Below are 22,871 nucleotides of genomic sequence, written 5' to 3'. Positions count from 1 at the left end.
TTCCTCATCCATAAAATGGAGATGATTATAGTTATCTACTTCACAGTGTTTTTGTAAAGATCAAGTGAGTGTCATATGTATTTTGTGTGTGTGTAAACATACAATGTGCATAAATGTGTATAATACTCACATACATGTATATACACATCTATGTGTGTAAGTGTATTCTGCAAGCCTTAAAACTTCATATAAATGTTAGCTGCTATTGTTACTCCTGAGTCAATACTATCACCATCAAATACACCACACACACACATAATCTCAAAAGTTTTGATAAAATAAAAAATGGCTCTTCCCTCACAAAAAGGATGGTGGCAACCCTTGATCTAGGTTGTTTAAACCAGTATGTTGTGTCTCTCTGCCTCTCAAATTTTAATCTTGTATAAATCAAGAAAAAATTGATTATCCCCTTATCACATGAACTTGTGACTAAAGCAATTTTTTTAGTTGATACCCTGTGGGTTTTTCAAAGGTTTTTGTGTTCTCCTAGAGATTAATGCCTGGCATTTCCCCCCTACAAGGCCGATAAAAACAAAAGTTTTCCAATAATCTCAATTTACAAAAAACTTAAGCATTTGTGCACTAATATAAAAAAAACAAACAAACAAAAAAAAAAAACCACACTCTTGAGGATTTCCCCTCCTAGAAAAATTTTCAGAACCATCTGTTGGTCTTCCTAGTAAAAAGGAAATTATTGTTTTGGAACTTCTGCCAAAACTTGACAATGTTAGAAACAGAGATGAGTTCAGCGTTCCACTTATGACCACTTGTATCATAACCTCTTAGATCTGTTGTTCATTAAATAAACAAGCCAAAAAGCCAGGAAGTGGAACATTTTAGGCACTTGATTTGAAGAGGGGAAAGAAGGAAAGAAAAAATTTGGCTTAAAAGCATTTTTGTGATTACATAATTGAAAAAGGAAACTAGTGATCTAGACCACAGTCAAGAAAAAAATATTAAATTTCAAACCCCAATTATTCATATTCTTCCTATCAGTATTGCCTAGTTGAGTAATGGAACTGGATTAGAAGATATTGGGGGGAGGGGAAGAAGGCACAGATATCTTAATTTGTACGCATTCCAAAGTGGGCCTCCATTTCCTCATCTGTAAAATGGGGACTAGATAATCTCCAAGACATACATTTAATGAGTAGCCATAATTTATTAAAATAAGTCAACTGAGTGGTTTTAAAAACATGACTTCCAAGTGAAAAATTTCAAAAGAAATTATAAAGCCAGCAAGAAAGAGGGAAAACACTCAAAATAAGTTTCTTAAAACCCAGCAATTTTCATAGTTACAAAGAATAAGAATGACATTACGTTTTTAATTCTCCTAGAAAAAACACTTGCTATCACCTCCCGACCTCTTTCCCCAAAGCAATAAAAACCAGTTTCATTAAGAAAACAAAAATTAAACTGAACTGGTTTATTACCAGGGGGCTGACAGGTTGAGGAAAACACTGTAGATCTAATTCGTAATTAAAAGAAAGAGAACCGTTTAAATCGCAAGTCGCTCTATTACTGAGTAAATATCAATTTAACTGGCGTTACCAGAATTCAAGCCAGAATAATGCCTGTCTGTCGGGATCACATCCCAAGTTTACATGCAGTACAGTATTCCTTTATCTCCTTGCTCTATATGGCTCTGTGCCATATAAACGTTGTACCTATGTATTTTTATGACGACTCAAAAGCACAAGACCCTCACGGGCTCGAAATAGTGAAAAACACAACCAGGCGGGCTTCGCTAGCTCGGCCTGTCCCTTCCCCTGCACTGGACTCAGTTTCCCCAAGTCAGAAGATTTATAGATCTCCCCCCCCCGAACCCCGAGTTCTCGAGTCTCGAGCCCCGCTCTCTCTCCCCCCGACGGCCCGCAGGGAGGGGGCGCAGTCTCAGGGTCACGGGGGCGCAGGCTACCTGGCACGCGGTCGGCGCGGGGACCCCCTCTGCTCCGGGACTCTCCCGGGGCGCTGCCGGGGGAGGCCGAGGACACCGAGGAAGAGGAAGAAAACTCGGAGGAGTCGGAGCCCGGGGAGCCCGGCGTCGAGTGGCCGGACGAAAAGCTGGCCTCGCTCGCCCCCACGGCGGCAGACGGGGGCGAACCTCCGTAGAAATAGGCCAGGTTAAGGGGACTGGTCATGAGACCCCCCTCTCCGGCCGCGCCGTCCAACAGGCCTTCCCCGCCGCGGCCGTCCTCCTGAAACTTGTCCACGATCATGCTCGCGGGCAGACCACGGGTCGCTCCCGGTGTGGGCCCCTACCAGCCACTTTCCCACGCACCACCCCCGGCACCAATGAGGCCGCAGACGCGGTGTGGAGCTGCGCCGGGTGCTAGTTGAGGTTACGCGCGCAGTCTCCACGCGGAGAGCACTAAGACAGAGCGGCGGGGCTGGGCGCGCCCGAGAATTTCCCGGTATATAGCCGGGCGGAGGGCCGAGAAGTGGGGGAGGGGCGTCCGGGCTAGCCCAGACGCGTCTGCCCATTGGGCGGCCGCGCGGTACGACAGCCCGGTGGCTCCTCCTCCGGATGCATTGTAAGTTTCCCGTAAAATGTACAGGATGAGGCAATGTTCCCCCCCCCCCCCCGCCGCCCTCATCTGTCCTTTCCCCCTCCCTGACCCGCCCCTTCGGGGCCCCGCCCAGCCCTGCTCCTCTTCGCTTCAGTGCAGAAAGTGCCTTTGACCTCCACCTGCCTCCCCGCCCCCACTGACTCCCTTCTCCCCTTTTCCTAGGCTCCAGGTGCGCTCCCCTGCCCTCCTGGCGCGCACTCCCAAACTGGAACTGGGCAGGGCAGTTTGCAGTGGCGAGGCTTGAGACAGCGACTCGACTTTCTCTCCTGCTGTCTGGCGGCCCCGCTCAGCCCCAGAGCTGTCCGCTCCACTCGGCTCTCCCCGCAGCCGTAGGAGCCCTGAGCAGGTCCGGCCCACCTTGTGCCAGGCCGACTGGGAACTCATTCCGGGAGCATCCGTCCCGCCGCCGCTCGGCTCTGGGCACAGCTGACCCCTCACCTCTGCCGTCGTTTTCCAGAGCTCCTCCAAGTTCCAGTTCTGATCCCACCTTTAACAGGACTCATTTCCTCAGTCCCCGCGCGCACTCCCCGTGCGCGCTCCCTCCTCACTGAGATTAGCTCGCCTCCCCCCACCCGGGATTTGATTTACTGAGAGTATCCTTTTACTACTTTATAAATCCTATATCTAGTAATTGACTCTCCCACTAGAAAGAGAATTTCTTAGGGTCGGGGATTTTTTTTTTTTTTAATCCGCAACGCTCAGCCCTGAGTTTGACTTTCTGCCCGAGTCTGACAAATGCTTTTCGTTCGATTGATTGTATTAAAGTATTAACCATGTCCCTACAGTGGAGGAGTTAACCTACCGAGACGCGTACACAAATCCATCCGATGTCAGTAAGGTGTGACTGCGACACGTTCTAGGGGGCCGGAAAAGACTGTCATGGACAATGTGGCATCCGAACTGGGCCATAGTTAAGAGGAAAAAATTCTGTACCTGGTAGAGTCCTCGGGCCTTTAGAAACAGCCTGAACGAAATTCTGGAGGGAAAGCGGGACCGAATAAGACGGGGGTGGGGCGCCACAGAAGCAGACTGAGATGTGCAGTGATTAAAATAAAGAATAATTCCCAATAAAGACTGAAAAGACGGCTGATGCTGGATCATGGAGCTGCAATAAGAGGGTGAAGAGTTTACATTCGATCCTAAAAAGGATGGAGAGTCCATGGTAGTTTTTTTTTGTTTGTTTGTTTTGTTTTTTGTTTTTTTTTTTTATTAGGGGGAAAGGGAGAAAGTGTAGACTTAGTCTCCACAGCTAGTACAATAGTTGAATCCTAAAGTGATAAGGGCCTACACTAGGAGACTGTAGTCCTAATAAATGAGTAGAGGAAAGATGTGAAAACAGAATCAACAGGATTTAGCAATTGACTGGATGAAGTTTCTGGAAGACAATAGAATAAGCATTTTTATATCTCCCTCCATGTGTCAGGCACTGTGCTAAGCACTTTATAAATATGCAATATGAGAAGAGGTGGGGGTGGGGAGCGAGAGGAGAGTTGAAAAGAAACAAAAGTTTTGCTCCTGGATGACTAAAATATGGGAGATAAACAGACTGGGAGAGGGGGGAAGGGACAGTTTATATTGGTCTTTATAAACCTACTGAGCAGCACAATATCTTGAAAATAGTAGTAAATGTTTACTGTATTAGAATGAAAAAGAAACACCATCTTCATAGAAGAAATCACTGAAGTCTTGGAGAGCAGATGAGATTATCAAGGACAGAAAGAGACAGGCAGAGGGAGGGAGGAAGTAGAACAGACTGGAAAAAATGAGACTATATAGAGCAGGGGTTCTGAAACTTTGTTGTGTCCTGGACCCCTTTGGCAGTCCGGTGAAGTCTTGGAACCCCTTCTCTGAATGATGTTTTTAAATGACTAACCCAAGTCCCCAAAGTTTATTGTTATAGGACTCTCCTCATTGGTGGAGATCAATGGCCAAGTACCTGTGTGAAGGATAAAGTGGAGGTATATAAGTAGGAAAGAGTAGAGTGAGTCTCTTCAGTCTCTGGATGCTCGTTAGGCTTGACAGCTGCAGGAAGGCAGGAGGAAAGGAAGGAGGGAGGGAGAAAGGAGGGAAAGGAAGGGGAAAAAGGGAAGGAAAGAAGATGGGACCAAAAAAAAAAAGCATTTATTCAGTACTTACCATGTGTCAAGAACTGGGCTAAGCATTGGGGATAGATACAATAGCAAAAAGAAATCTTCTCTGCCCTCAAAGAGCTATATTCTTAGAAGACACACAGAAAAATCAACGAAAGAAGGAACAAGCATTTATTAAGCTCCAATTGGATGAATATTGTGCCAAAAGACTTTATAAATTAGATGGAAAGAAAACGAAAGTACGATGGGAAGAGCATGGTTTTGAAGTCTAGAAAGTCTGGAGCAAGCGTGGGAGGAGAATGAAAATAATCAGGACCAGGTCCTTCCACAAAATGAAGGCTCTATGAGAAACTCACGTGGGGAGAAAAGGGGGGAGGGGAGCAGAGAGACTAACATATTTTACAGTGAGATGGATACTCCAGAGTGATGTTGTGATAGGTTTCCTCTCCAGGGAAAGCAGACTTCTAGATTAGCCTACAATAGAGGGTGGATGATTTTCCACTGCAGAAAGAAAGGAACAGAATTAGGAGGAGAATAAAATCTTCTATTTAGAGAGTGGAAGAAAAAAGATAAATCAGCCATGTAGGCAGAGGAGGACTATCCAAGACATAGGATAAAGCCCAAGAGAGAACAATTTCATAGAAACCAAAAGGCTAAAAAGTATCCAGAAATATTCATCACTGTAAAATGTTGGTCAGGAAGACAGAGACCATCATCATAGCCACTCCAGATGATTAAGAGCAGCTTCAGTAAAGTAGGTCACCAGTCAGATTGCAAGAGCCTGAAGACTAAATCAGTGAATAATGATAAACTGACAGCAATGCTTTGTAAACTATGAAGTGTTCTGAAAAAAAAAAAAAAAAAAGTCCTGGATTTGAAATAAGATATTCCTGGGTTTGAATCCCAGTTTTCACATGAGCTAAGGTTTATTAGCGTGAAGAAGTCATTCCACCCTCCTCAGTTTTCACATCTACAAAATGAGGATAAATATATTTGCACCACAAGTCTCAAAGTTATTGTGAAAAAAATCCCATGTCTTAGGACTTGGAGCTACAAAAGCTTCATTCAAGCTGCCATTCTATACAACTAGATGAGAAGTGTCTCTTAAAAGAATAAAAGAGAATTTTTGCAAGGTAAATATAGGCTATCCCAAGAGTCCTAGAGCAGTTTCAAACCTTAAAAGTTTAAAATTATATTAAGACTTTTAGGACATCCTGTATTTCCTCATTTCTCATGTCCTTCATCATATTGCTTTTGTGATTCTTTCATACTTCCCTTACCCAATTCTTGTTCATCTTGGTAAAAATCTGAAAGAGATGCATGCAAAATACATGTAGTATTACATAATTTTACTAAGCTACTTTTGTAGACTTCACTATAAATTTCAATGGTATTCACTCAATGTACATATTTTATATTCATATATTGTTAGCCTAGGAAACAAAACAGAAATTAAGAATCCAGAAAGAATCCAAATAAAACATTTAGTACTTTCATTTTTAATTGTTTTACACATTAACACATTGTATTTAATAGAATAGACCACCTCAGTAGTCAGACTAACCTATTTCTGAACATGAATTCCATCTATACCCTATAAGGGATAATCTGGCTTCTCCTCAAAAACTTCCAGTTATAGGGAGTCTTCTCAAGAACAGATCATTCCACAGTTAATACAATTCTAATTATCAGCAAATTTTTCCTTTTGTTAAATCCAAATTTATCTCTTCAGCCATTGTTCTTATTCCAGTACTCTGGGGCCAAGGAGGATATGTTTATTCCTCCTCCCTCCAGTGAGGTTCCTTCATCTACAGGACAAAAGCTGTCCCATCCAAAGATATGTTTGATATTCAAAATTTGCTTTTCCTCAAAAATAAAATTTCCCTCCCAAAATACTACTTGGTTTATAAAAAAGCATGTCTCAAAATTGTAGTATATGTGGAATTCGACAAACAAACAAACAAAAAAACACAAAGAATCTAATCAAAGAAAATCTCAAATTTTTGGCATAAACAGTCAAATATACAATAACAAAAAGATACTTTTGGTTACTCAGAACATTCTATTCAAAGTCGTTTGAGCATTTATTTATAAATGTTAACTGATATTGATTCAGCAAAGAAAAGTGAATTAGTAAAATATCTGATATCACAGTTTATATCATGGTTAGCAAAAGATATTTGTACTTTATAAAAGCTAAATCATCTGCTTCTTTGGCAAGGATGATAGGTTACTAGCCCAAACAAGAGACTGAAGCAAATCCTTTTGATGTCTTTTGTTGCATGCTCTTTGCTGCAGCAAAACATGAATGCCAACTGGTGGCTAGAGTTAGTAGTACAGCTTTCCAGTATATTTTTCCAATCTAGTTCTTTCCTCCATGAATAAATTTTGAAGCCATTTAGTATCTCCATTATATAATTGAATTAACAATAGGTTGGCTTATATCAAAACATTCATTTTGAGTTGTTATTATAAAGTGAAAGGGTATATTCCTACTTAGGCATACAAAGATATAATACTATATACAGACATTTCTCATTTTACATAAATTAACATTATACAAATTCAGCTTTATGTAAAGAATTCTGAAAGAATACTCCTAAATTTTTAAAAGTCTACAGACTACTTGAGGATAATATTGCTTGCTATGGTCAGATATACAAGGGAAAAAAGAGACACTGTCCAAAAATTTCTTCATAGTTTCATTAAAAAAGGTATATAGGCCTGTGATAAAGGCTCGATGCAGGAGGTGAGCAAGGGGCAGCACACCTGTTAACTTTACTATACAGTATTCTGCACACTGCTTTTAAGAAGTTTTAAAATAGGTAATTGAGGCTCTCTAAATCATTAACTTTGCCTCTCATTTCATATCTGTTTATTATCATGGTATAGTATTTAATATATCTTCATTTTGGTACATTTTATGACTTGCATAAAGGTATTATTTTGTTCATTTCATTGATATAGAGGCTAAATAAAGTGGACCAATAGGGGTAAATTTGCATTATATAAAAATCACTTTACATAGAGATCTATGGAAAAGTCTACTTATATAAAGCAAGAACTGTCTATCTGTAGTTTATTTGGTTTATTTGGTCATAACTATGATATAATAACTTTTCAAGGGTTCATGAAAATGTCTCAATAGCCCTTCTTTGTAGGAGAGGATATGAAGAAGATCCAAACAAGGGAAGATTGCTCATTTTATAAGCTCAATTTGCTAGGCAGTTCTAAAATCCATTAAATTCCAAGGAGGTAAGTTTTGTGCATGAAGAAATAAATGTTATTTTTCCTCATTAGGTTCCATGGCTACATGATCCAAATAAACTATGTATCTGGTTCAGTCCAAGAAGTAAGTGGTGCTGCTACCATTACTTCATGGTTGCTTCACAATATTCCATCTGGCCAATACAGCAATAAATTAATCTTAGAATCTCAGAGTTGAAAGAGGTCAATTAGCCTAATCTATTCTTGAACATGAATTCCATCTACAGTATAAATTATAAGGGATCATCTGGCTTCTTGTCAAAGACCTCTAGTGACAAAAAACTCTATCTCCCAAGAGGCAGCCCATCCCACTATTAGTTCTAATTGTCAGGGAATATTTTCTTATGTTAAATGTAAATTTGTCTCTTTGCACCCATTGCTCCAAGTTCTGCCTTCTGAGGCCATGGAGACATGTCTATTCCTTCTCACATTCCTTTTATCTATGGGGAAAAAGCTGTCACATTCCCACTAAATCTGTTATTCAGTTTAAACAGCTCCATTTCATTCAATCAATATTACAACTTGATACAATAGAAAACATTTTGGATCTGATGTCAGAGGATTTGGATTCATTTTTCGGCTGTGGCACTTCCTACCTATATTGTTCCGAAAATTGCTGAATTCTCAGGGCCTTGGTTAACTCACCTATTAAAGGAAAGGGTATGACTAGATAACCACATTCCATCTAAACCATCTAAAAATGGTCCCTTTATCTCAAAGACCTCTTAGTCACACTCCTCTGGAGACTAATTAGCTTATTAGCATTAACTCTTTGCCAAGCATTTTGTTAAGATCAAGGGACACAAGGAAAGGCAAAGACAATCTCTGCTCCCAAAGATCTCACAGATTAATAGGGGAGACAATATACAAAGGTACAAATATATATACATATATATGGAATATATTGGAGATCGTTAATCTCCAAAGACAAAAGACACTAAAATAAAGGAAGATCAGGAAAGGGTTCCTGTAGAAGACGGAATTTAAGTTGAAACTTGAAGGAAACCAAGAGGTAGCAATGAGGAGGGAAAAAATTCCAGTCATGAGGGAAAGCCAGAAAGATCCCTTGGAGCTGAGAAATAATGATGTGCTAGTATATGGAATAGCCAAGAGGTTAGTGTCACTGGAGTAATGAGGATGGGGAAGAGGAGCATAAGATATGAGAAGACTTGGGGGGCAAGAAGAAAAGGATAAGGCTCCTGATGAGCTAATATTTAGAGTTTACTGTGAAATGTTCTAAATAAAAGAACATATCTATCTTCTATGACTAGCTCTTTCTATTGTATATTTCCTGAGCTTGTATATAAAGCAATGTAGCAAATCCTTTACTCTTCATTTGGATGCTTCCTGGTCTTTAGTTTATATATGTTATAGTGTTCACTGGGTCCAAGAGACATGATTTCACTTGTGTGTATATTCCCTCCATTAATGCAGATTACAGCCCCCTTCCTATGATCCTCTCCACCCATCCCGTCTTGGGAAAACAAGTAGATAATGTACTGGGCCTGAGTCAAGAAGGCATGGTTTCAAATTCTACCTTTTATACTTACTAGTTGTGTAGGCATGGACCCTCAGTTTCCCTATCTATAAAATAGGGATGATATCATCTACCTCATAGTTATTGGAAAGCTCTTTGAGATGATATAACAAAAGATTTTGAAAGTTTTTAGATACCACATAAAAGTGGTTATTATAGTTCTATGGCTTTAGAGTAATCAAAAAGCTTCCTTGAGCCTCAATTTCTTTTTCTTTAAGGCGGGGATAATAATTATACTAAAGTATCTCACAGAGGTATTTTGAAAAATCAGGGAAATCATGTATATAAAAGCACTTGGTAATTGGAAAGGGCCATAGAGATGCCAACTTTTACTATTATTGTTACCAGTACTAAGAAGGTAAAGGTTAAGTTTGTCTTCAGTATCTCATCTTTCCTAAGTTTTCCATTTTTATCTTATACACACACCTACATACAACACACACACACACACACACACACACACACACACACACCTTGCTACTCATGCTACTCACTACAACCTTCCCACCCTGCCAGCACCAGCTGATGTTCAGCAACTCTATGTGAGTAAGGAAGGCTTAGTGAAAAAATTACTCTATATAGTCCTTATGTAAATAAAGCATCATTCTGCTACTTGGGTGCTTCATGGAATCCATGCTCATGTTTCCTTGTTTACTCATTATTTCCTAGCCCCATGATTGGCTAACTAGTTACAGCTCCTAATGCTCTCTGTACTTTGTTCCTGGTTTTTCATATTCCACGAATGGTCCCTGATCAAAAATGATGCCTAATATCTGGTGAATATAACTTGCCTTGAGATCATACAGTATTATAGAGCCAAAGGGGACTATAGAAAGCAGAGAATCCAATCTTCTCATTTGACATATAAGAAAACTAAGGCATGAAAAGATTTGATGACTAATTTAGAGCTAGAAGGGATATAAGACAGAATTTAAGTTCAGATCTTTCTGATTCCAAGTCTACTTGATGCTCCATTCATTACTCCATCTTACTCCTATTTGGTATTTCTTACATTTCTCTACTCATTCAGACTCAAACTCTAGATGTCCTTTAGATCTTGACATTATAGTTATTATTATGCTTTTTCTGTATTACCTTTTTTACATATCAACTCTATTTTCCTTTTTGTTCCTACTTACCACCATGCTGGTGGGAACTATATTTTTCCTCCTAGAGCTGCCAGTAAAGAAAAGCTAATTATCTGATATAATTGCAGAAGTTCAACCTGAAATATCAGCCTATTTTCAAGGAAGTTTTTCAAGGGAGTTTTCAAGGGAAGAAATCCAAACTATCAATAGCCATATGAAAAAATATCCATCATTAATCATTAGAGAAAGTGGAATTAAAACAAATCCAGAGTTCTACCTTATGCCACCAGATTAACAAAAATGATTTTTTAAAAAAAGAAAGTGATAAATGTTGGAGTAACTATAGAAAAGCAAGTACATTCTGCATTATTAGCAGTGCTATAAATTGGTTTAGCCAATCTGCAAAGCAATATGGAACAAAAGTAATTAAAATTTTCCTTGATTTAGATATACCAAGACCAAGACTATACCCCAAAGGGAAATGATCCATATGCACAAAAATATAGCAACAATTTTTGTGACTACAAAAAACTTAAAAATAAGATAATATCCATCAATTGGGAGATGGAATACTGTTGTGCCATAAGAAATGATGAAAGAGATGATTTCAGATAAACCTGAGAAGAGTGGTGTAAAGTAAGCAGAACTATAACAACCTGATAAAAACAACAACTTTAATAGAGTTAAGAACTTTGGCTATTGCAGTGACCAACTTGATTCCAGAGAACTGAAGAATTGGACTTCTCACCACCTACATACGTGACAGATTCAAGAGAAAGTAAGAGACAGTTTTAGACATAGATATGGACAATGGGAAATTTTTTTTGCTTGGCTATGTGTTTTTGTTATAAGAAGCTTTGTTTTTCCTTTTCCATTTTTATTCAGTTGTGGGAAGAGGCAGGCAGGAGAAAAATCATAATTAATTAACAAAAAGAATAAAGTATTTGTGTTTTCAAACAGCTTACTCAATGACCTTCACTTGTGCACAATCAAGTAAATCTCCCAAAGAAAGTTTCAGAGTGACTACAAGCTATCAGGGAATGAAGTTACTGCGAAGAAGGCTTCACAGAGTTCCTGAAATCACACTAGCTAGCTATATCCTACCCCTTCTGGATACAACTCCCTTACCTGCACTTGTATTAGCAAACTATAATTTTTTGGTTTTGGTATATGATTATTGATGTATGGGATTACTAATAAAGATACTTCTACCAATACAAATCTGCAGCTACTCTGCAATTTAATTAGAAAATTCCCCCCGGGGAAAAGGATCACCATAGAGTCACAACCAGTATCTATCAAAAATAGGAGCTGAATGTAGCTTTCTGACTTCCAAGACCAATGCTCTAGGCACTAATAATTGAGATTCAAAAACATTCTAAAATAACTTACATCTTCTCTTAAAAATCATTCTAGGGGCAGCTAGGTGGCGGAGTAGATAGAGGACCAACCTTGAATTCAGGAGGACCCGAGTTCAAATGTGATCTCAGAGGCTTATCACTTCCTAGCTGTGTGACCCTGGGCAAGTCACTTAAACCCAGCCTCAAAAAAGAAAAAATAAAAATAAAAAAGAAATCATTTAAAACTCTCAGTCATGGGTTTAGACCTCCTCTCTTAACTAAGGAAAAAATTTTGATTTAGGAAAACAAACTAATTCACGTTGAATATATTTAATAATAACCTTCATTTATAAGTACTGGGTACATGCATATGTTCAATCAATTCCAACTCTTCCTGATCCCACTTGGGATTTTCTTGGCAAAAATACTGGAATGGCTTGTCACTTCTTTCTCCAAGTTTTACAGATGAACAAATTGAGACAAACAGGGTTGTCTATTTGCCCAGGGTCACTCAGCTAGTAAGTGTTTAAGGCCAGATTTGAATTTATAAAGATGATTCCAAGTTCAGTGCACACATAGAATAGGTACATAAAGGTTTTTATTGATTGATTGAGATAAAATATATACATATACATCTCAGTATGTGCGTTCACATATACATAGCAATTTATGCTTCTTGAAGAATTTCCACATCATGTTATCTTTTTTTTTTTTTTTTAACCATAAGCTTCAATCTCTAGCAATAAGATAAACATTAGTTAAATGGAATAAGATGCCCCACCATCAGCTCATCACTCCGTTATCTTGAGGCAACTAGTATAAATAGTGTGGTTATTTATCTTTAAAATAAAATCACAATATTTTAAAGATTATGACAGATTTCTTTTTCCAGACAATTTATTCACTGACAGCAAGTGACTCTACCTGTCTAAAACGGTTTCTTCATCTTTAAAGAGGGAAGTTGGACAAGGATAACAGATTCAGTGCTGGAAATAATTTTGGACATTATCTAATCCAACACCTTCATTTTACAAATAAGGAAATGGGGCCCAGAAAGGAAAAGAAAATTACCCAATATCACACAAGCAGTTAAGTAGCAGAGGGACTAAAAGTCAGCAATTCCTCTGATAGCAAATCCAATCACTAATCACATTACAATACTTGACATGATCTCTAAGCTCACATTCCAAACTATCATTCTATAATATAATCATGTAAAAGTATTTACTTTAGTTTTGAGTTATTTTAGAAGTGGATTACCTGTTTCATAACTGACTCTGGAATCAGAGGAGCTAGTTTCAATTCCATCTGTGACATTACCTCATGCATGGGCTAGAGTAAGTCACTTAACTGCCATTGGCCTCCATTGCTTATCGATAAAATGAGGAGATTGAACTAGATGTATTCTGAGGTCCCTTCCATTTCTATATTTATAAGCCTATGATGAATCAGGTCACTGGTAAAGAGAATTGACAATTGCAATGTTGTAGGGGGTTTATTGGAGGGTGGGAGAAGAATCTCTCCTGGGGGATAGGAGGGTGAACAATTTTCTTGCACTAGGCTATCTTTGCTAAAGCCACACTGCATTCCTTCTCTGAAATCTTCCTTAAATATTTCATGATTGCTAGTCAGGTGCCATTTCCTGACCACTCCCCAGCCTCACCCTAACTCTGACATCAGAAATAGAAAAGCAATCATCCTGAGACACTTCCCCTCCCTATAAAACCCTGGGACTTACCGGTTCCACAGCTGACCCAGAGGCTGGCTGCTCTGGTCTGTCCTGGGCTGTTTACATGAGTGGGTGAACTTTATACCCGTGCAGAGCCAGTGTTCTGAGTTACAATACTGCCCTAATTTGAGAGGTTTCATCTCCAAGTGTAAGTGGAGGTGAAGTTCAAGTCATCTTCCATGCAAATGGAAGAAATAACCACAGATTGGAAGCTGAGAAGTGCTAGATAAAACTGATGATGCTCACATTGCAAGGTAGGGGCCAAAGAAAGCTGAATGTATAACTTTTTCATATAGTAGTCTAGACTAATACTATCTAATTCAAATAGAAATAGAAAACCAAATATTGGGAGTGAAGTCAAGATGGCAGAGTGAGAACAGTATTTTTCCCAAGCTTTCCCAATACACCCTCTCTAACAACTTTTTAAAATGCATCTAACCAAATTCTATGCAGAAAAGTCAACAAAAAAATTATAGTCATTCACTTTTATATCCCAGACCACCTTAGGAAGACATAAATAAAGGTCTACTTAGGAAGACATAAATGAAAGTCTACAGACACTATGATGGAGGCTATCCAAATATCTAGTACGGTGGAAATGGCACCAGCTATATAAGCTTTGGAGGTGCAGCAGTAGAGGTGGCAATGGGAGACAGTAAAGGGACTGAACACTTTCTCATAAAGAGATCCCAGGGGATATCTGTGTTAGCATGGGAGGAAGTATCAGACACCATTTGGAGATTCTGTCACAATTCCAGTTCAGAGAGAAGCAGATGAAGTCATGAGGGAGTATGGACCCTACCCAGATAAGAACCAAAGAACAGGAGGATAATGGCAGACCTCTCCCCAGATCACACTTCTTTAAAAGCCCAAATCTTATAGGTCTCCAGACTCAGTTGTGAAAGCAACATCAGGACATAAAAGGCCAGATTAGTTATCTTCCCCAGGGATAAGCAGATTCCATCTCTAACATAAAGTCCAAAGAAACAAGCTAGGGGGGAAAATGAGCAAATAACAACAACAAAATAGAATTGACCATAAAAATTTACTGACAACTTGGAAGCTCAAGACAAACTCAGAAGAGAATGATTTGAAAACATCTAAAAGAAAAGCTTGAAAGAAAAATTCATATTAGACACAAGCTCAACAAAAATTCCTAGGAGAACTAAAGGAAGAGTTTGTTGTTTTTTTTAAGAGCACAAAGATGATTTTTAAAATCAAGTAAGAATACTAGAGAAAATGGTTAAAAGAGAAAAGAAAAAGAAATAAGCCTTATGCAAGAAAATTGTGGAAAAAATAATGTTAGTAAAAAGAGGCACAAAAATATTAAAGAAACTTGTTAAAAAGCGGAATTGGCCAAATGGTAATAAAGTTACACAACCTTACCAAAGAAAATAATTCCTTAAAAATTAGAATTGAAAGCTAATGACTCCATGAGATATTAAGAAATAATAAAAGAAAGCCAAAAGATTAAAAAAAATGAATAATGTGAAATATCTCAGGAAAAAACAACTTCCCTAGAAAATACATAGAGAAACAATCATATTAAGAATTGTAGGGCAAAAAAAAACCTCACAGAAAAGCAGAAATATGAAATATGTTCCTTTCAAACCATAATGCAATTATTAAGTTAAATTCAATTCAATGCAGGGCCTTGGAAATATGGATTAAAATAATCTAATCCAAATAACATCAAAGAACAAATCATAGAAACAATTAATAATTTAATTAAGGATAAAGACATGAATGAAATGGCATACCAAAATTTGTGAGGTACAGCCAAAGCAATACTCAGGGGAAAACTTACATCTATACATGTTTATATCAATCTAAGAGAAAAAGAGCAGATCAGTCAATTGAATATGCAACAACAACAACCACACCAGAAACTAGAAAAAAAAACCAAACAAATAAATCTGAAGTCTCCAGTTAAAAATCAGAATAAAATTCCTAAAAGTCAAAAAAAAAAAAAAAAAAAGATAAGAAATAGAGTACAGTGGAATAGATTCTACATAACATACAGAAGTAAATGAGAATAGTAACCTAGTCTTTGATAAACCCAAAATTCCCAATTATTGGGGGAAGAATTCATTATTTAACAAAAACAGCTATAAAAATGGAAAGTGTTCTAACAACAAAATGGGCATTTGAAGGAAGAAGAGTTATTTATATTGGGGAAAAGATCAAAGGCTGCAGCTTGGAATGAATGGGCAATGATAACTGACAACAGAGAACCAGGAGGGCTAATCAGTGTTTATTTTGCTTGTGTTCTTTGCTAAGAAAAATAACCCTTGGGCTTGAAAGGAAATAATAAGTATAACTAATAGGTTCTTGAAACCAAAAATTAAGTAGAGCAAAAGCAAAAAAACACTAAAAGGATTCAAGTAAATAGGTCCAGATGAGCTAGAGCAAAGCTTCTTAACTATGGTCACAACTTCATTTAGAATCATGTAACTGAATGTGGACATAGCAAAATTATCAGTAAATGTTTGATTTGTATACCTATTTTACATATCTATACACTCAGGTTCATCTAAAAATGTCTTGAACAAAAAGGGGTTACAATTGGGAAAAATTTAAGAAGTCCTGAGCTAGAAAACCTCAGGTACTAAAATAATTGACAGCTATGATTATTAGACCATCATCAGTTATTTTTGAAAGATCCTGAAGAATGAGAAAGGTTCTATGGAATTGAAGAAGGACAAATACTCAGATTTTTTAAAAAGTTAGAATAATCTACTTATTATAAGTTATAGAATTTGACTTCAATTTCTGGAAAATTTTGGAACTGATTATTAAGAAATGGCTGGTGAATATCTAGGAAAGGATTAGATCAGAAAGGATCACAAAGAGCCTGAATGGCTTTAGTTTTTCCTCCTAATTCCCTTTTCACAGACACTCTTCTAAACTTTCCTATTTCTGTTACATTTGTGATCATTTTTCAGTTATTAATATCAGTATTATCCTCAAATCCTCACTTTCTCTTATCCTACTTATCCAATCAGTTGCTAAATCTTATTCTTTCTGCTTCTTTCATATGTCTCACATCCAACTCTTTTCTACTTACCTTAGTTTTTTTACATCTCATCAACCCTTGCCTGGATTATTGCAACAACAATCTTAATTGTCTACCTGTCTCAAGTTTAGCCCCATTCCAGTCCATCCTACACATTACTACCAAAGTGATTTTCTCCTAATGTAGATCTAATCACAACACCCTTACTCAATATGAATGGCTTTAGGAAAAATATATTCACCTATATGAAGCCTTTCTTCCAACTATCTTTCCAAACTCAGTCTTTATTATTTCCTCTCCCCTACTCTGCAATCCAACTAAATTGGCTTTCTCTCTGTTCCTCAAACATGACATTCCATTTCCCATTCTAATGACTGTGCTTTGGTTGTTCTGCCATCTCTGGAATATGCTTCCTCCTCATTTCTATCTCATAGAATAACTGTCTTCCTTCAAGACTCAATTCAGCACCATCTTCTACAACAGCTGCTCTCAAAGTGTAGTTCAGGGAGGCTTGGGTGTCCCTGGGATCCTTTCAGGGTATCCATAAGGTCAAAACTATTTGTATAATATTAAGACATTTTCATCTATCACACAGTAAATATCAACAAATATAATCCACATAAACAAAAAGTCTTGAAAAAGTAGGGTTCCTCAATAATTTTAAGAGTATAAAATGGATATTGAGACCAAAAACTTTGAGTGCTGCTGACATAAATCATCTCCTCTTCTTTGTTACTTTATTCTTCAGTTTTCATGGCTTTGCTATCTCCTGATTTTCCTGCCTATATGATCATTATTTTTTTTTTCTCCATGGGGATAACATCGGGTCTCACCCTTTGAACATGAATAGCTAAATGGCACAATCAACAAAGGGCTGTACCTGCAGTCAGAAAGATGGGCATTCAGATCTAATCCCTGAAATTTGCTATCTATGTGATCCTGGGTAGGTCACTTAACTTGGATGCCTCAGTTTCCTCACCTGAAAAAATGAGGATAATAATAATAATACCAATCTTCAGAGTTGTGAGGATAAAATGGGATAGTAAAGAGCTCTGCAAAGCTTAACATATTATATAAATGCTAGCTTTTATTTCAGATGTCCCAGTCTCCATCCTGGACTTTCTGATTTTCTTAACATTCTCTTATAGTGCTATCAGCTTCCATAAATATAATAATAATCTCTATTCAATTGATCTTCAGGTTTACATAGTTTGTATGAAACACACATCTAATTTGTGCAGATTCCAATTCAACTACATATCTTGAATGAGAGGGGAAAGGGAAAATGGAGAGAGAAAAAGAAAAGGGACCATCATTCCACTATAACATGATCTAAAGTAGAATAAGAAATATGAATATAGAATTTCCTCAGTAAGTATAAATTTCCCATATCTCTCATAACATAAGCATCTCAGTTATCTCAGAGTGATTCCAGAATTTTCTTTTCAACGTGGCCAAGAATAGGCTATCCCTTTTTTTTAGCCTAATATAGTTAATGAAAGGGACAGCCTTAGCCTTCTGAGCATTCCTCTCCTACAAGAATGTCCCTATCAGGTTCCCTGTGACTTTTTTGTGTCCCCTCCGGCAGGAAGAAAAAAAAAATCTGATATGCTGTACTATAATCAACTATTAACTTGTATTGTCCCAAAAGTCAATACTAAACTTTAATATTAATTATGTAACATTAAACTTTAATTACTTCGGAAATTTAAATGCTATAAATTTATTATTTAATTTGAAAGGCTATTTAAAATTTTACTATCTTGTGCTACAGATTTCATTGACCAGTTTTTGAACTTTGTAATAACTTTTTTCAGGTGCTGTTTAATCACTAAAAGGACTACATTTATAATCCCAGCCTGAAGATCATTCAAAGGATGAACACATGACAGTTTTGACAGTCTTGTCACAAGAAAAAGTCAAATGGAAATAGATTAAGTGAACAAGGTGGTCAAGCAAACTTCTCTTGAGATCCGCTGCTCTGAAAAGGTATCACCCAGAAAATTTTATTAAAATTAAAATTTATAAAAATAAAAAATAAAAATTTATCATTCAAAATTCAAAAAACTAAGTATAAGTGAAACTTAAATAATTAAACATCAAAATTACTTTTGTAAGTTTGTAACATTTATACTTCTGAAATTATTAAAGCTTAAAACTGCACTGAAACTTTTGCAAGCTGCATAATCATACTTATATATGAAGCCTTGCTAGGAGTATCTTTATGTCTAAGAAGCCCTAGTATCTGCCTATCTCTTGGGCAATAGTTTAAGTAAGTTTTGTGAAAAGGTAAAATTTATATTCAATTGTTTCCATAGCAAGATTTATCTGCTTTTCAATACACCATTTTCTTTTAATTCTCACATTGTTCTTACTTTAAAATCTAATTATCCATATAAGATGCAGCTACGCTGTGATTACCAATCCAAAACTGCCTGCTAAACATTTCTGCTCAAATTCCCAGTAAGCATCTCAGATACAATGTATCCACTACTGATCTCAACATCTTCTTTGCTAAACCCATCTATAAACTAGAGATACTTTCTAATCACTCCAGGTTATAATCTCAGAATCATCTGCAAATTTTCCCTCTCACTCACCATCCATATCCAATCACAAGCCTTGTTGATTCTTCCATACCAATTCTTGCATCTATCTCTCTCTCTGTCTCTTTCACCTCTCCTACTTCTTACATGGACTGTTAGCAGGCTATCACCTTTCCAACTCATCTTCTAAAATAATCTTCCTATAATTCAATTTAAAATGTCAGCCCTCTGCCAAAAATTTTCACGGTTCCCTATTACCCTTAGGAGAAAATATAAACTCTCTAGTTTGGCATATAAAGCCCTTTGCATCTGACTTCAGTCTATCTTTCTAAAATCTTATTTCACTTTAATCCCCTTCATATATTCTCTTTTCCTACCAAACTGATTTCCTTACAAAGTATGACTGATTCTTTTTACAAAATATTTCCTATGTGATGTCATCTGCTTACTTCCAATGACCAATTTATTTCAGTTCCTTTCAAATTGTTTAAGGACTCATTTTAAATTGGTTTATACTTTTGATTTTTTGCTTCAAACACTTTGAAAGCTGAGCTTTCTTATTTACACTGTTTGGGGCAAGATTTCTATCCCTACTCTTTTCACCAGTTTTTCACATTCAATCATATTTCATTGCATTTACAATACATTTATATTTTGTTCAGCTATTTCCCACTTAGTTTCCAGTTATTTGCCATAAATGCTGCTATTGATACTTTTGTAGCTGAGTTTTCTTTAACTTCTTTTATTTCTTTCAGTTTAAAGTCTAATCGATGCATTGTTAGAACAAAGGTTCTGCTATGTAAATCCATAGCTCCACCATCAAACCATTAGTTAAACAAATCTCAATTTTTATGTAATCAAAATATTAGAGATCAAAAAATAAAGAGATCAAAACTATTAAAATCAAGTAATTAACTTTGTAATGAAAGATACAATAATTTTCCAATATAGCTTTAATAATAGAACTTTATCAGAGAAACTTACTGTAATAAATCTCCCCTCAAATAACTGTTTCTCTACTTATTTTAGCAGATCTGATTTTATCTGTACAAAACCTTTTCAATTTTGTGTAATTAAAACCAACAATTTTATGTCTTGCTTTGATCTCTATCCCTTATTTGATCAGAACTCTTCCCTGCTTTATAGTTATTAAAGACATATCCTTTCCTGTTCCTCTGATTTGTTTATGATATGACCTTTATATCCTGGTCATATATAAATATACATTTGGAGTTAATGCTGATATATGTTATGGTGTTGGTCTATACCTAATATCTACCTAACTACTTTTTAGTTCTCTAAGAAACTTTTGTGTAATAGTAAACTCTTACCCCAGTATTTGAGATCTTTGAGTTTACCAACTCAAACACTACCTTCCACAGGAGGCCTTTTAGGTTTTTTGCTCCCCCAGTTCCTACAGACTTTCTTTTTCACATTATCTTACATACATGCATTTTGTATATGATTAATTATTTACATTTCCCAACCATCACCATCATCAGAAGGAACACTACTTTGAGGCAGAGATTGTTTTTGTCTTGCTTTGTTTATCAGCACACAATACATTGTCTGGTATATACTAGGTACTTAATAAATTCATTTTGATTGACTAATTATTGACCACAAAGCCACCGTGTTTGTTCATTTATGGATATTGTGTTCCTAATCTGACCCACTGATCAACTTTTTACTTTTTTTTAAAGCCAATAACAACTAGTTTTGATGATTACTCTTTCATGGTATAGTACCATATAGCTATACCCTTATTCTTTCCATTTTTTTTCATTATTTCTCTCAAGATTCTTGACCTTTTGTTTCTCCATATGAATTTTGTATTTTTTAGCTCTTGATGGATTGGTATGGTATTGCCTAAGTAAATTAATTTAAGTAGTATTCTCATTATTGGGCCATTGGCATGCCCCAACCATGAATAATTAATATGTCCTCAATTACTCAGGTCTCTTTATTTCTGTAAAGAAAGTTTTATAGTTGTAGTTAATTTCACTACTGCATATGTGTTTTGGCAAGTGGACTCCCTAATATTTCATATAATTTGTAATTAAATGGAATTATCTTTTGATCTTGTGCTATTGGATTTTGTTTATAATTTACAAAAAAGATGACAATCTGTATGGATCTACTTTTTGCAATCAAAAAGTTGAATTTTTTTGAGTTGAATCTCTAATGATTCCTAGCTATACAATTCTATCATTTTCAAAAAGTAACAATTTTGTTTCTTATTTGCCTAAGCGTGTTCCTTTAACTTCTTATTAATGTCTTATCTTTCTATTCATTCGTGTCTTCTTCTCTTGTTTTATAGTTAATTTTTGTAGTAATATGGCAAATAGTAGTGATGATGATAAATATTTTTGCTTTAACCCAAATGCTATCAGAAAAGAGTTGAGCATTTCTCCATTGCTTAGAGTGTGTCTTTTGGTTTTAGATAGATAATATTTGTCATGTTAAGAAAAGATCTATTTGTTCCTATATTTTTAAAAGTTTTTAATGAGTTTTACATTTTTTGTCTAAAGCTTTTTCTGCATATATTGGTATAATTTTGCAATTTTAGTTTTTTTTAAAAACATAATTTATTATGTTTATAGTTTTTGGAATACTGAACCCATCTTACATTCCTGGTATAAATCCAACCTCCTCATAAAGCATGAGCTTTTTGATACATTGTTTTTGCTAGTATTTTACTCAGTTCTTGCCTTAGCAATGTGGGCCTACCATTTTCTTTCTCTGATTCTCTCTGATTTAGGTGCTAATACTAAATTTGTCTAATAGAAAGAAATTGATAGCATAATTAATTTTTCTATTTTTGCAAATAGTTGATACAATATTAGAATTAATTATTCTTTGAATACTTGGTACAATTCATTTGCAAATCCATCTGATCCTTCATTTTTTCTCTTTGATAGTAATCAATTTTGTTGGCATGTAATTAAGCACAAAAAATTTTATAATGCTGTCCTTCATTCTATCTTCATTTATCTGTTGTCAATTTTGCCTTTTCATTTTTCATACTAGTAAATCAGTCTTTTGTTCTCATTTTTCATATATGGCTCATCTATTTTTTTTTTCAAAAAAGTTGTCCTAGTATTATTTGGGGATCTCATGGGGGGTTTGTTTTTAAATCTCTGTTTTATAATTTTTCTATTTTGGTGTTTTACTTACAGATTTTCATTTTTTTGTTTTTCTAATTTACTAATTATATACAAGCCAGACAAATCACTTCACTTTTCTTTGTTTCTTTTATAATAAATCATAATAATTTTAATAGCCTTTATCATCCATTCCAGCACTAATTTTATGATCCTGTGAATGGAGTCAAGATTTGTCATTTTTTATTTTGAAATATTCCTTTGCTAAACAATAAAATCATTCTATTTGGTTGTAGATTACTGTTTTAATCCTGAAAAATTAAATATATTCCCTCTTTCCACCTCTGTTCAAAAAAAGTTTTTTAAAAACTTCTTCATGTTCTAAAAGTGAATCAGACATCTATAAATTTTAGATAATTGTATGCTTTGGGATCCTTTAAATAAACATTGTGAGGAAGGTCAAGAACAAAACAAAAAGTATCTGATGAGTGTTTTTAGGAATGATTATGGCAGATCTAGCTATAAATATTGTGCCAAGTTAGCAAGAAAATGTTAAGAATCTCCTTTCCAAGTACTTTCATCAC

The 22,871-nt window shown here is 36.1% G+C and overlaps 1 protein-coding gene across 8 annotated transcripts in view; it reads right to left on the bottom strand.

The window, feature by feature from the left end:
* NXPE3 (neurexophilin and PC-esterase domain family member 3) overlaps positions 1-22,871 on the bottom strand; it is a 92,906-nt gene that overhangs the window by 8,184 nt on the left and 61,851 nt on the right. The window contains exon 1 of one of the 8 annotated variants that reach the window (XM_074301072.1): positions 1,919-2,402. The exons of the other annotated variants lie outside the window; for them this stretch is intronic. Within the exon in view, the coding sequence (XP_074157173.1) occupies positions 1,919-2,219 (301 nt within the window). The 5' untranslated portion in view covers positions 2,220-2,402. Of the gene's footprint in view, positions 1-1,918; positions 2,403-22,871 lie in introns of those variants that run through there. 8 annotated transcript variants of the gene reach the window in all.

The sequence above is a fragment of the Sminthopsis crassicaudata genome, chromosome 3 (genome assembly GCF_048593235.1).
Source record: "Sminthopsis crassicaudata isolate SCR6 chromosome 3, ASM4859323v1, whole genome shotgun sequence".
Classification (NCBI taxonomy): domain Eukaryota; kingdom Metazoa; phylum Chordata; class Mammalia; order Dasyuromorphia; family Dasyuridae; genus Sminthopsis; species Sminthopsis crassicaudata.
Note: the sequence above shows the minus strand (reverse complement) of the source record. Positions and strands in the feature narration are given on the sequence as shown.